Source organism: Xenopus laevis, chromosome 1L (genome assembly GCF_017654675.1).
Source record: "Xenopus laevis strain J_2021 chromosome 1L, Xenopus_laevis_v10.1, whole genome shotgun sequence".
In the NCBI taxonomy this organism is placed as follows: Eukaryota; Metazoa; Chordata; class Amphibia; order Anura; family Pipidae; genus Xenopus; species Xenopus laevis.
The window spans coordinates 43490742-43505275 of record NC_054371.1 but is presented as its reverse complement, the minus strand read 5'-3'; the positions used below and the strand labels follow the sequence as shown (position 1 = coordinate 43505275).

The window sequence follows — 14534 nt, the reverse complement described above, 5'->3', positions numbered from 1 at the left end:
CGTTCTCCTCCTGCCCCGACCACAACTTGAGCACATACAATACTATTGCAGTCCTATTACCATGACATCTGCTCTCCCCGCAACCATCCCTCATAGCCAGCATTTTCTAATAGAGGAGGGAGATTCGTCGACTTAGGTTAAGTCACACATATATTTAGTAATCCAATCCTCTATACTCCGTCGATGAGCACATGACCTTGGTCAATATAGCTCTCTCTCCTGAATTTATTTTTAACCCTTTGTTTTCTGGGCATATTTTTAATTACCAATTATTAAAAGTTAAATTTTAAATCTCACTCCCATGGTGGGTTTCTCTATAGATTGTGGGGTGGTGCAACTTGGGTCATTTTCTCTCCTTTTTGCGTTTTGATTTACTGTATCTTGACCCTGCACTTCTTTGTTTTTTGGTTACTATATCCAGTGGAAGGTGCTACTTTTGCTTGTACTATATATTCCTTGATGTTCAGCACAACTCATCTTATCAGTTTACTACAAAGTGCCCCTTAGTGTAATGTAATTGTAATGTCATTTTTAGAGGAAGCTAGTAGAACAAAGGTAAAGGTGATGAAATTGGGGAAAGTGAGATTTAAATACATGACGTGGAAATGATGTAGCATCAGAGTGGCACAGTGGCAATTTCTCATTATTTTAAAAAAGCTCTTAAAATTCAAGATTTATTAAAGGACATGTAATGCCTACATTTTCCTACCATGTATATAAGTTGGGCACATTTTCCCCACCCAAGCCACATTATTTGTACTGCATATACCCCTACATTTGCAGCACATCACATTTTCCTAAAACTAACATCACCTTTCACCTGGCGACCATTTTCCCTCTGACATATCATCAGCAACACTGACATCTGCAAACAGGACATGTATGCTGTAAAGTTCATGCAATGTAGAATGTAGGTTTACACAGGCACAACATACTTTTATAAAAAGTTCTGCTGGAGTTGAGCACTGTAATGGTTAAGCTGAGCTCAAGAGAGGTGGTTAGGAGAAAAAAATAGGATCAGACAGCTAGTTTCTATGGGAACCAGCAATGATATCTCTTCATTGGCTCTTAGACTGGAGGGTGTGTTTAGTAATCAGAGCTGAGAAGAACTGAGCATGCTCATAAGTCAGCAGCCAAAGAAAATTCCTGATTAAGGGGGCAGAGTTGGTTAGATGAGTAGAAGGATTTCTAAGTGAATAAGTGGATGCTGCAGCCTTACTATTAAACTCTTAACAACCAGAATGGCAGTTATCTAAAGATTTCAAAGATGCAGTTTGCTAATTAAATTTTTGTGGGGGGTTTACATGTCCTTTAAGTGTAAAAAACACAAAAAACTTTAATACAAAACTTTGCCAGGTCAAAGATGTCAAGGTCCTATAGAAGTCAACGGGAGCTGTGCTGTTACTTTTAAATCGCTTTAAATCAAATCGGACTTTTAGAGGTTTTAGTTTTTTTTTTTTGCTAGGAATTATCTGAAACCTCAAATGTTTAGAGGTTTTTTGAAGTTTTTGGATTTTTAGCACAGAGTTCAGCATATTTTTCCATTTGTACTTTGTTTATTCGGATTTTTAAATAAATCACAGCAGTTTTAGGGCCAAATTGTCTGGCAACGAATCGGGTTTCAACGCGCTGTGGAGTTCAGTCCTTAGAGTTTCTGAGTTTCATTGTGGTTCGAAAAACCACTAAAAATAGACCTCCTAGATTTCATAGTATTTTTAATGTATTTTTTTTAAATTCTGGCATCTTTACCAACATGATTTATCTGTGCTTTTTGTATTTATGCTACAAATACAATTGATTTTTGACACAGAGACATCATATATTATTTTTCCCAGCAACAAAATTGTATTCTGTATGCTTGCAAAATGATACAGCAATGTAGCTAAATCTTAGATAATACAAAATCAATTCAAGCAAAATTCTAACGGTAGTCACCATGAATACATAGATGGAAGATATGCTGGTTTTTATTGAACTTGTGTTTCAATGACTTACACTCTTTTGTTAACATATCCCTGTTCAATCCATTGAAAAATTATGCAGTGCATCTTGCAAAATCCTTTTCTTTGAAACAGAAGTAGCATGGATTTAGAACAGTTCTTAATGTACTGATAGTTTGCTATCTTATGAATGGCGGTTATTTTGGCGGTTAAAAGTCTCACAAATTGCTCTGTGATGAGACAGTAGTTCAACAAATCAGCAGTATCTTCAATTCTACTGTTTATGGTTACACAAATATGTGCAAAAGAAAAAGGTATGTAGTCAGCTGTTGTCCGATACTTTCTCTGAGCTATTATAAAATAAGTTGCAGGGAGCTGCTGCTACTAGGGTCAATATGTTAATGAAAATGTAGTAAAATGGATGTTACATGGATGCATTTTGTTTTATAACAAATCATGGTTAATGTATGGCCAGATTTGGTGAACTATAAATGTTAACTTTCTTTGTCCCTTAGGGGATTACACTCCTGATACTGTATGTGAAAGAGACCACACTCATAGCTGGTGTCAAGCTACCCTTAAAATGATCTGCTCTTGTCTTCTGCCTTTACTTCTAACTAACCAATTACATATACATTTCCTTTTTCTAACAGCTCTTCTTCTGCAAATGGACTGGTAATAGGTACATTTCAGAAGGTTTAATTGGGACGCGTCTTCATAGCTTGTTCCCTTCACCCATGAATAAGCTTTCATGGGCTGGGTATTGTTTGTAATTTCATCCACAGTGTGACCTTGCAGGGTATGTTGGTTCTTTATAAATAAACTATATTACCATTTAGGGGCAGATTTTTTTAAAATGTGAGATTAAAGAACACCACAGAAAAATTCACCCACTTTCTCTACATTCCTATGAGATTTTTAGAATTTAAAAAAAGGGGTGAATTTTTCTGTGTTGAGCTCTAATCTCACATTTTGATAATGCTCATTCTTTGCTTGAAAAGGGGACTCCCTAATTGACTCCTCGCCATCTCACTGAACCCTATTGTTACATACTTTAATGAAACACTAGGAGCCAGAAATGGGTTAAAATGGTCACAGCATGTATTCACATTTAATCAAATAAATAGGAAATTGTCAGCCTAACCCAGGGCAATATTTAAAGGCAGAATTCCATAAGGGATCCCTAATGTGCTCTGCTTTTCCTCAGTGAGGACTTGAGATCAGCACTATGTCATTATATACAACACTGAGTATTAGGCTGCATCTACCAACAAAGATGATGGCCACAAAATCAAACCTGAAGTGCAACGTTTCGGGGCAAGCCCCTTTGTCAAGCATACAGGATCTGTGTAAGGTGGTACATTTATAGGTGATTCAATCAGTTAATTGACAGGTGCAATCAATTAGTGAAATTAAACAATTGTTTAAACAGCAATTAGCTAATAGCATTTAGTTACTGTGATGCAAATACAATGAAAAAGCATATAAAAAAAGTCTTATAGTTCTCTGAAACGAATAATGAAAAAGAAAAAAATGAAAAAGAAATTAACCCAAGGCTTTGGTTCATTTCCCGTATAATAAAAGTTCAAAGTCCAGTGGGAAACCTTATAAGCCCAATTTTCTAATGTAGCAAGAAAATATTTCAACAGTGTTGCAGTACCTAAAAAACAAACATGGACATAAAAATGGTTACAAAATGTAACTATAAATTCTTACCCTGTCTGAAGGAAAAAATAGAAGAATACCTGTCCCTGCATCAGGAAATTTGCACATAGTTTTCTTATCTGGAAAAATTAAACAAAGAGAGTTAGAACACCCAGAAAAAGATAAATTCATAAATAGCAAGCCATACTGAACTCTTCATTAAGCCCTTTTGGATATTTAGTTTGGAGTAACCAGATCCAATAGCATTCTCTCTGTAATAAAATTCTCTTTTTATCCTGTCCTTGTTGTATTCTTATTTTCTCTAAAACCTGCCAACGGAGTTGTGCTACTCTGTGGCAGTTTGTGAAAAAATGTTTGGCAAGCCATGTTTCTTTCTTATATTTACTTGAAGCTGTTAGCTCGACATTTTCACTTTTTTGGGGTTGATAATTGCGGATAGTCGATTTATGTTCATTTAGCCTTGTTTTTATGGGTCTCGAAGTCTGCCCTATATAGGCTAGGCCGCATGGACATTTAATGCAGTAAATCACGTCTGAACTATCGCATGTGAAAAATCCATTGATTTCATGTTTCGTACCCTGCTGCGGGTGTGTAACTGTGTTGCCAGGGATTATTCCGTTACAGTGTCCGCAATTCCTGCAGGGAAAAGTGCCTTTATTGTGCGTTAAATCACCCATCTGTAGCTTACGTTTCTGAGGTTTAATTAGTTGTCCAATATTCTTACCCCTTCTGTAAGAAAAAAGAGGGGGAGCCTGGAACATATGCCCAAATTTTGCATCCATTTTTAGTATATCCCAATGTTTTAAGATAGTATTACGAATGGCCTTAGAATTTTTATCATAAGAACTAACAAAAGGGATTCGTGATGTTGTGGATGTAGATGGAAGCTTTTTTTTGGTTAGTAGTTTATCCCTAGGGATTCTACGTACCTCCTCATATTTTTCTTGTAGGCTTTCTATATTGTGTCCTTTTTCTTTAAATTTTTTAATCATTTTAGTTGCCTCAGCTTCGTATAGGTCATCCGTAGATGCAATGCGTCTTGCTCGTAAAAATTGGCTTTTTGGGAGACCTTTTACTAAGCCAGGTGGATGAAAACTATCACTAGGTAATAGATTATTTCTGTCCGTGGGCTTAGTGAACACGCTTGTAACAAATGCTGCACCTGTAGATTGAATATTCACATCCAAAAAGTGTATGTCTTTGGGGCTAAATTCTAGGGTGAATTTAATCGAAGCATGTACTTCATTGAGATATCTGAGAAAATTCTCCAAGGTTTCACGGCTGCCTGACCAAAGAAAAAAAGTGTCGTCCATGTAGCGCATATAATCATGGATGTACTGTGTGTACTCATTATTGCAAAATATAAAACTTTTTTCAAAATAATCCATGAAGATGTTGGCATAGGCAGGTGCCATGTTCGCACCCATGGCGCAGCCTTGCAATTGTAAGTAAAAATCCTGGTTAAATTGGAAGTAATTTTTTCTCAGTACAATATCCAACAAATCACAGATGAAATTTATTTTATAGCTGGGTAATTTCCCCTGGGACAGGTATGAACGAATGCATTCTATTCCTTCATCATGGGGTATAGACGTAAAAAGGTCTTTTACGTCTAAAGAACAGAAAAAGAAATCACTCGATGGAAATGCTACCTTCTCTAGCCTAGTCAAAAAATCGGTGGTGTCGATTAAGCATGTGGTTAGAGTGGGAAGAATTTCCTGCAAAAACATATCGATGTAAATGGCCAGGGGTTGCCATATAGAGTTCACGTTGGAAACGATAGGCCTGTAAGGAGGGTTTGTTTGGCTTTTATGGATCTTAGGCAGGAAATACACATATGGAATGTTAGGATGTGCATTAAATAGTAAGCGATATATATCTTCAGTAATTAAACCTTCCAAAACCGCCGAATTTAGAAAAACATTCAACTCGTTTTTAAACTTCAAAGTAGGATCGCCTCCTAACATTTTATACAGCATATTATTATTCAAATGGCTTTCTGCTTGCTTATTGTAGTCAGCGGTATTAAGCATTACAATGCCCCCACCTTTGTCGGCTTTTGTTATAATTACATCCGAATTAGCCTTTAATGATTTCAAAGCCAATCTTTCATTTGCAGAGATATTACATCTTTCTTTTTTATTTTGTTTCTGTAAGATTCTATTAACATCCAACGTCACCACTGTTTCAAATGCCTCAATTGCATGGAAATTGCCCGGGGGCACAAAATTACTTTTTGAGCCCAATTTATTTTTTAATGCAGCCACAGTTTTATCGTTGGGTGTAATAGAAGGCCTATCGCAAAAATATGCCTTCAATTTAAGTGATCTTACAAACTTAAACAGATCCACGAGTGTAGGGAATGAGGGGGCCGTGAAAGATGGCACAAAGTTCAGTCCTTTACTAAGTGCTGAAAGTTCAAACTTGCTGGGACTGTATTGAGAGAGGTTGAAGATAGTATTTACCTGCGGTTCGTTTTCTTCCGCGTGGTTTGTTGGGACGCTGTCTCGTGCCTTTCTTCCCCTCCTGGTTTTGCGTTTTGTGTGCGCCGACCTCCTCCTAAAAAAGAGACCGCAGAGTGCTGTGATCCAGCTGGCGATGACTGTGACAGTTCCAGCGATTGTTCGGATGCTCTGTCTGTTGAGATCGCAGATGAGGTGCGGTATCTTCGCGTAGTGCGCCTGTAATCTTTCCAGGAATAGACCTCCCCCTTGCTGTAATCGATGGTGTCTCTTCTGAATTTGCGAAGCTTTACCTCCAGGATGTCGCGCTGTAACCGCTCCATCTTTACTTCCAACTCTCTCAGCATCATGGCATTGGATTCTGCGCTGTTGCGATATTCTTCCTCCATGGTATGTAGTTGCTGCTTTAACTCTTTCGTTCCTGTCTGCAACTGTTGTATGGTAAGGGTTATCAGGTCCAAACTGCAGCGATTCAGTATTCCTTGCCACTTCTGCAGAAACTCCTGGTTGTCCTTGAAAAGTGCAGGTTGTAGCATGACCCGCAGTCCTCGTGGGATCCGTTGAGCTTTGGCATATTCGGCAAGGGAGGACATATGCAATGCCCATGATATTTCCCTGCGTTTAAGGTTTTCCAATTTACGGAGAATTTCTGTCCCACTTAATGTAGTAGATGTAGGCAGGCTCTGTGTAGCGTTGAGGATTTTCTTTCTCTCAGCCTCAGAGAAGCAAAAAGTGTCAGCCCGACGATCCGTAGTTGCGGCAATGTCCGCAAATGACATAGCGGTATAGTAGCAGGGTGCTGAGAGCTTGTAGCCGAACGATCAGTACAAAGTAGTAGTAGCTCACGCACACCTGTTCTGTGTAGATAATTCCAATTTCCTTGGTGCACAGTGATAGAGGTAACCGGCAACCTCAAATCTGATACTAAGAAAAGGCACACTGGCACACAAGCTGTGAATGCAGGTGAACACCTTGCAAAGATTTATTACCGGAAGTGCAACGTTTCGGGGCAAGCCCTTTGGTCAGGCAGCCGTGAAACCTTGGAGAATTTTCTCAGATATCTCAATGAAGTACATGCTTCGATTAAATTCACCCTAGAATTTAGCCCCAAAGACATACACTTTTTGGATGTGAATATTCAATCTACAGGTGCAGCATTTGTTACAAGCGTGTTCACTAAGCCCACGGACAGAAATAATCTATTACCTAGTGATAGTTTTCATCCACCTGGCTTAGTAAAAGGTCTCCCAAAAAGCCAATTTTTACGAGCAAGACGCATTGCATCTACGGATGACCTATACGAAGCTGAGGCAACTAAAATGATTAAAAAATTTAAAGAAAAAGGACACAATATAGAAAGCCTACAAGAAAAATATGAGGAGGTACGTAGAATCCCTAGGGATAAACTACTAACCAAAAAAAAGCTTCCATCTACATCCACAACATCACGAATCCCTTTTGTTAGTTCTTATGATAAAAATTCTAAGGCCATTCGTAATACTATCTTAAAACATTGGGATATACTAAAAATGGATGCAAAATTTGGGCATATGTTCCAGGCTCCCCCTCTTTTTTCTTACAGAAGGGGTAAGAATATTGGACAACTAATTAAACCTCAGAAACGTAAGCTACAGATGGGTGATTTAACGCACAATAAAGGCACTTTTCCCTGCAGGAATTGCGGACACTGTAACGGAATAATCCCTGGCAACACAGTTACACACCCGCAGCAGGGTACGAAACATGAAATCAATGGATTTTTCACATGCGATAGTTCAGACGTGATTTACTGCATTAAATGTCCATGCGGCCTAGCCTATATAGGGCAGACTTCGAGACCCATAAAAACAAGGCTAAATGAACATAAATCGACTATCCGCAATTATCAACCCCAAAAAAGTGAAAATGTCGAGCTAACAGCTTCAAGTAAATATAAGAAAGAAACATGGCTTGCCAAACATTTTTTCACAAACTGCCACAGAGTAGCACAACTCCGTTGGCAGGTTTTAGAGAAAATAAGAATACAACAAGGACAGGATAAAAAGAGAATTTTATTACAGAGAGAATGCTATTGGATCTGGTTACTCCAAACTAAATATCCAAAAGGGCTTAATGAAGAGTTCAGTATGGCTTGCTATTTATGAATTTATCTTTTTCTGGGTGTTCTAACTCTCTTTGTTTAATTTTTCCAGATAAGAAAACTATGTGCAAATTTCCTGATGCAGGGACAGGTATTCTTCTATTTTTTCCTTCAGACAGGGTAAGAATTTATAGTTACATTTTGTAACCATTTTTATGTCCATGTTTGTTTTTTAGGTACTGCAACACTGTTGAAATATTTTCTTGCTACATTAGAAAATTGGGCTTATAAGGTTTCCCACTGGACTTTGAACTTTTATTATACGGGAAATGAACCAAAGCCTTGGGTTAATTTCTTTTTCATTTTTTTCTTTTTCATTATTCGTTTCAGAGAACTATAAGACTTTTTTTATATGCTTTTTCATTGTATTTGCATCACAGTAACTAAATGCTATTAGCTAATTGCTGTTTAAACAATTGTTTAATTTCACTAATTGATTGCACCTGTCAATTAACTGATTGAATCACCTATAAATGTACCACCTTACACAGATCCTGTATGCTTGACAAAGGGGCTTGCCCCGAAACGTTGCACTTCCGGTAATAAATCTTTGCAAGGTGTTCACCTGCATTCACAGCTTGTGTGCCAGTGTGCCTTTTCTTAGTATCAGATTTGAGGTTGCCGGTTACCTCTATCACTGTGCACCAAGGAAATTGGAATTATCTACACAGAACAGGTGTGCGTGAGCTACTACTACTTTGCACAAAATCAAACCACCAGCATCTCCCACCATGAGAGTTCAGCAGTAGTGATGGGCGAATTAATTTGTCTGTCATGAATTTGCGGCAAATTTACACATTCCGCTGGCGGAGAAAAAATATTTTGGAGGCGCGTCCGTAAAGTGGATCGCGTCAAAATCGCTGCCCGTCAACACTATTCGGATGCCCATTGACTTTAATGCCAGCGGCAAAATTGACACAAGCGACTTTTCGGACACATGTCCAATTTTGGATGCGCGTCTGAAATGTCGTTCATGTCCATTTCGATTTTCACGATAATTTTGTGAATTTTTCACCGTTTCACAAATTTTGCAGGAAAATCTGGAATTTTCCGGCGAACCGAAATGGGAGAAATTCACCCATCACTGTTCATCAGCCCTATTGCCGGCCCAGTGTCTCGATGATAGGAAATCCAAGCAGGCTGTCACCTAACCAGTAGTAGCATCTGTAACAATCAACCCACCATGCAGTCACATAAGAGAACCTCCTTTCTCCCTCTTCTAAAATATCCGGTGCAGTACTCAAGGTCTTACTGCTGCTGTGACAAATAAAATGAAAAACATTATCATATACCCACTGTTTGATCAAGAGGAAGGCAAAAAAACCCAGCCTGAAGCCACTGCCAATTATACCTTAAAGGAGAACTAAAGTCTAAAATAGAATAATGCTAGAAATGCTGTATTTTGTATACTAAATATAAACTTACTGCACCAGAAGCCGAATTAAACAAATGATTTATGTTTTCAAATTTGGCTGCAGGGGTCATCATCTTGTTACTTTGTTAAACATCTTTGCAAGACCACGCCCATGCTCAGTTTGGTCTGGGCATCTGTTTGGAGGTTACACTTAGGGATCATCATAAGTTATCAAAACAGCACAAGTCAAATAATTTCTGCCATAATAGCTGATACAGCAAGACTGATTAATAATCAGAATATGCTGACTGCCCTAGGCCTGTGGATATAAATCTCTGCACGGTCACCGGCTGCTCTACAGGGAAACAAACAAAGCTACTCAAGTTCTGTGTAGTAAGGTGGGGGGGCTACCCCCTGCCATTTTAAAGTATGATTGTGTCCCTGCAGAGCAGTTAGGGGCCGTCTGAAGTTTCCTATCCTCAGCAGTCAGAGCCAGGGGCGTAATTACCGGGGGAGCAGGGGTGCAACTGGGCCAGAGCCCGCACCCCCGCAGGCCCCCCCCCCCCGGAAAATCGCATGCGCTGCAGTCGGCTGGAGTCAGCTGCAGCGAAAAACCACGCAGACGAGGGAGGGGGACGCAGACGAGGGAGGGGGAGGGGGAGGGCCCGGGCCTGCCCCCACCAAGTTCCGTTACTGGTCAGAGCAAGTAAAATGAAGGCGGAATTTCAATGCATACCGTCAGGTTTATTATAAAAGCAGTTAAAATTTTTTAATTAAAGTATATCGGAGATAGATTTCTTTTTCATTAAAGAAAGTAAAAATGGGATTTTATTTTTTTGCCTTTATTCACCTTTAAGAGGAAAAAAAAATATTCCTGACCTCAATGGTGATTGGAAACATTCCCTGAATTAAGCATTAACATAAATGGATATAATGCTGACTCTCACATTTATACTGTATAAAGGTACAGAAACCCCAATATAACAGTACATTCAGGAAAACATCCACATTGGGTTACTGATAGATAATATGAGAACTTAAAGAAGAAATTTTCACAAAATTAAGTAGTGGCATGACAGAGCCCAAGCCCCTCCTGGCTCTAGGTGTGGCCCAATAGTTGCATCGCTGCGACTTTTCATTGTAGCCTATGGGGAAAAACGCTGAGGCAGTTCGGGGAGATAGTCGCTCAGAAGATGAGGCGATTAGTTTCCAGGCGACAAAATCTCCCGAATCTCCTCGTGTGGCCTTACCCTTATACTACAGTAACAAAATTATCTGGCAGTGCATCAGAGGGGGGGGTCTATTGGTATTTTAAACGAAATAATCTAAACTAAAACCTTGCTCTAAGCTTTTCAGGTCTCTAAAGCACAACTTCTGGGGCTTCTGCTTCAAATGTATCTTTATAAAATACTCTGTAAAATATCCATTTACCGTATATACCCGAGTATAAGCCGAGTTTTTCAGCATCCAAAATGTGCTGAAAAAGTCTACCTCGGCTTATACTCGGGTCAGCAGGCAGTAGCTGAGATTGCAGTCACTTTTAATCATTCCTATACCAACAGTTCACTTGGGGAGAGAATGCAATATCCCACAATGCCCTCTGTTGGTTATATGAAAGAATAACAGTGCGCCCTCTGTTGGTTATATCAAAGAATAACAGTGACTGCAAAATCACACAGCACCCTCTGTTGGTTATATGAAAGAATAACAGTGAGCCCTCTGTTGGTTATATCAAAGAATAACAGTGACTGCAATATCACACAGCGCCCTCTGTTGGTTATATCAAAGAATAACAGTGCGCCCTCTGTTGGTTATATGAAAGAATAACAGTGACTGCAATATCACACAGCGCCATCTGTTGGTTATATCAAAGAATAACAGTGCGCCCTCTGTTGGTTATATGAAAGAATAACAGTGACTGCAATATCACACAGCTCCATCTGTTGGTTATATGAAAGAATAACAGTGACTGCAATATCACACAGCACCCTCTGTTGGTTATATCAAAGAATAACAGTGCGCCCTCTGTTGGTTATATCAAAGAATAACAGTGACTGCAATATCACACAGCGCCATCTGTTGGTTATATGAAAGATTAACAGTGACTGCAATATCACACAGCGCCCTCTGTAGGTTATATGAAAGAATAACAGTCACTGCAATATCACACAGCGCCCTCTGTTGGTTATATGAAAGAATAACAGTGATGGCAATATCACACAGCACCCTCTGTTGGTTATACGAAAGATTAACCGTGATGGTAATATCACACAGCACCCTCTGCACATGGTAGTGGGACAGTGGGACAATGCACACAGTAATCCGTTTGGCAATTCTCTGTCACCATCAACTTTGCAAAGAAGTCTGGTTGATCGCTGGGGGGGTCTCTTTGGTGGAATGTGCGCTGCTGGGAGACAGGGCTGTAGTTGTGTCTAGGCTTATACTAGAGTCAATAAGTTTTCCCAGTTTTCGTAGGTAAAATTAGGTACCTCGGCTTATACTCGGATCGGCTTATACTCGAGTATATACGGTAACAAGATTTTATAAATCATTGTAATCTTGTAATATAATTTTTAATATCACATTCCTTATCCTAGTATACTGTCGCTGTCTTTGATTATTTACATTTGGTGCTGTTTGATATATAAAAACATATGTTGCTAATCTATTTTCTACTCTTCAAATTGTAAAATAATAGCTTTCTATATGTTTCCTAGAAACTGCATTTCAGTAGTACTCAGGAGATGTACATCAATTTAGCACTCCTGTATTTCTTTTGTTTGCCACAATCTAATAAAAAGGTGAAAGCTCATAAAATCTTAAACCCTTGTCCAGTTTTGTCATGGAACTCTATTGTATTTGGCTTTATTTATGTGAAACTATTTGTAATTTTTCTTTTTGGGTTAGTGTCCTGAACCTTAGTGAAACTATACAAATAAAATAACTACACTGAATAATTAGTTAGGTCTCACAAATGATGGCATCTTAAAACATACTTATATCTCTATTGGTAAATCATGAGTATTCCAGACTAAAATGGATTTTCTAAAATACAGTTTAGCCTGAATTATTTGTTGTTCCGTTCAAAAAGGTAATATCTGTTTTTCACAGATTCATTTTTCAGTGAACCATTATTTTACTTGAATCCAACATTGTGGTGTTTATTCAGCCAGCAATAAATTAGAGAATTTTCTGTTAGGCTTGCCTCTATTACATTTTTTGTAAGCAGCAAGTACAATTGCTTATGCCACAAATTAACAGTCACACTTTTTTATTTTTAAATGTAAACGTGTTCACAATATCTGTTGACAATTTCAACAATAAGTAACATTACTATTGTTTGGTTTGGTTTCTCAATTCCCTATAAAATAGTAGTACCAGTATTTAAGATTTATTTTTCACTTCTAGAGATTTGCCTCTGTTTCTTCTGGATTATCCTGATACTTTTTTAAAATTATATCATTCTATTCAATTTTGACAGTTTTGAAGATTGCAGCACTACTATTTTTATCAACATACTGTATGTAGATTGTTGTTTTGGGTGCAGTGATTCTTTTCAATGCAGAAATTAAGTGAAATTTGTCTTAAAGGGGCTGTTCACCTCTGAGTTAACTTTTAGTATGATTTAGAGAGTGATATTTGGAGAAAATTTGCAATTGGTTTTCCTTTTTTATTATTTGTGGTTTTTGAGTTATTTCAATTTTTATTCAGCAGCTCTCCAGATTGCAGTTTCAGCAATCTGGATGCTAGGGTCCAAATTCCCCTAGCAACCATGCATTGATTTGAATAAGTAACTGGAATATGAATGGGTAAGGCCTGGATAGAAAGAGGAGTAATAAAAAGTAGCAATAACAATAAATCGGTAGCCTTACAGAGCATATGTTTTTTAGATGGAGTCAGTGACCACCATTTGAATGCAGGAAAGAATTAGAAGACCAAGGCAAGAAATTCAAAACTATGACAAATAATAATGAAGACCAATTGAAAAGTTGTTTAGAATTGGTTGTTCTGTGACAAACTAAAAGTTAAACTTGTTAAGCTGAGGAAAATAACATACCTGCATTTAATAAGTATACATCACATATTTTAATATGGTTCAGAGAGGCTTCTTTGAATTATGATATGAATTAAATGAAACAGAGGGTACTAGGTTGCTTGAGTTTAATACAGCAACTGTTCTCTACCCTCTAATCTGCCACACGTTGACTCGGCGAGAAAGCCTTAAATGAGGGAGATTTATAGCAACTATAGGGTAGTTGACATGTCTGCACTGGGTTTTTATTTCTAAATTTCACTGTTTTCATTACAAAAAATACTTGAACGAATAAATGTAAATTTTTAGTTGCAATACTGGTGTGTAGGCATTTCATCCCGATCCTATGCTTTCAGAAAGAGCCATCACTTCACAATAGAACTGTTTTCAGATAAGCTATTGTTTCTCCAATTCAATGTAATTGTAGAATTTGCTTTGGGATTTTTACTATTGAATGTTATTCTCATATCTACCATGGAGCTGTTATCTTGTGTCAGGGAGGTTACCCTGTTCCTTCCCATTGTTCTGCTAATGGGTTGCTGGGGGAAAAAAAGGAGAATTGCTATAATTGTTTTCATACTTACCGTAATTCTCCTTTCCTAGTCACTCTCCATATCAGCATTACACCCTGGAGGCTAGGGATGTAGCGAACGTCGGAAAAAAAGTTCGCGAACATATTCGCGAACTTGCGCAAAAACGCGAGCGGTTCGCGAACGGTTCGCGAACCCCATAGACTTCAATGGGAAGGCGAACTTTAACATCTAGAAAAGACATTTCTGGCCAGAAAAATGATTTTAAAGTTGTTTAAAGGGTGCAACGACCTGGACAGTGGCATGCCAGAGGGGGATCAAGGGCAAAAATGTATCTGAAAAATCTGCCTGTGTGTGCTTGGAAGAGATAGTGTAGGGGGAGAGCTGTTAGTGATTTCAGGGACAGATGA

At 38.3% G+C, this 14534-nt stretch overlaps 2 protein-coding genes across 4 annotated transcripts in view; one reads left to right on the top strand and one right to left on the bottom strand.

Moving 5' to 3' along the window:
• Positions 1-14534, top strand: part of sgcz.L (sarcoglycan zeta L homeolog) — a 433181-nt gene that overhangs the window by 80019 nt on the left and 338628 nt on the right. The window lies entirely within an intron of this gene.
• LOC121402375 lies at positions 3251-7063 on the bottom strand. Of its 2 annotated transcripts, XM_041589031.1 has the most exons (3): positions 6071-7063; positions 3686-3724; positions 3251-3600 (listed from the first exon to the last, which is right to left on the bottom strand). In XM_041589031.1, the coding sequence occupies exons 1-2, from the start codon at positions 6844-6846 to the stop codon at positions 3721-3723; spliced, it is 780 nt and encodes a 259-aa protein (XP_041444965.1). In that variant the 5' UTR covers positions 6847-7063; the 3' UTR covers positions 3251-3600; positions 3686-3720. The 2 variants fall into 2 exon arrangements, with proteins under 2 accessions (XP_041444965.1, XP_041444964.1); XM_041589030.1 differs by having other exon boundaries at positions 3251-3724.

What these genes read in the sequence shown, in the direction of transcription:
- LOC121402375 (XM_041589030.1), bottom strand. Translation starts at nt 6,846, where the DNA reads ATGTCATTTGCGGACATTGCCGCAACTACGGATCGTCGGGCTGACACT.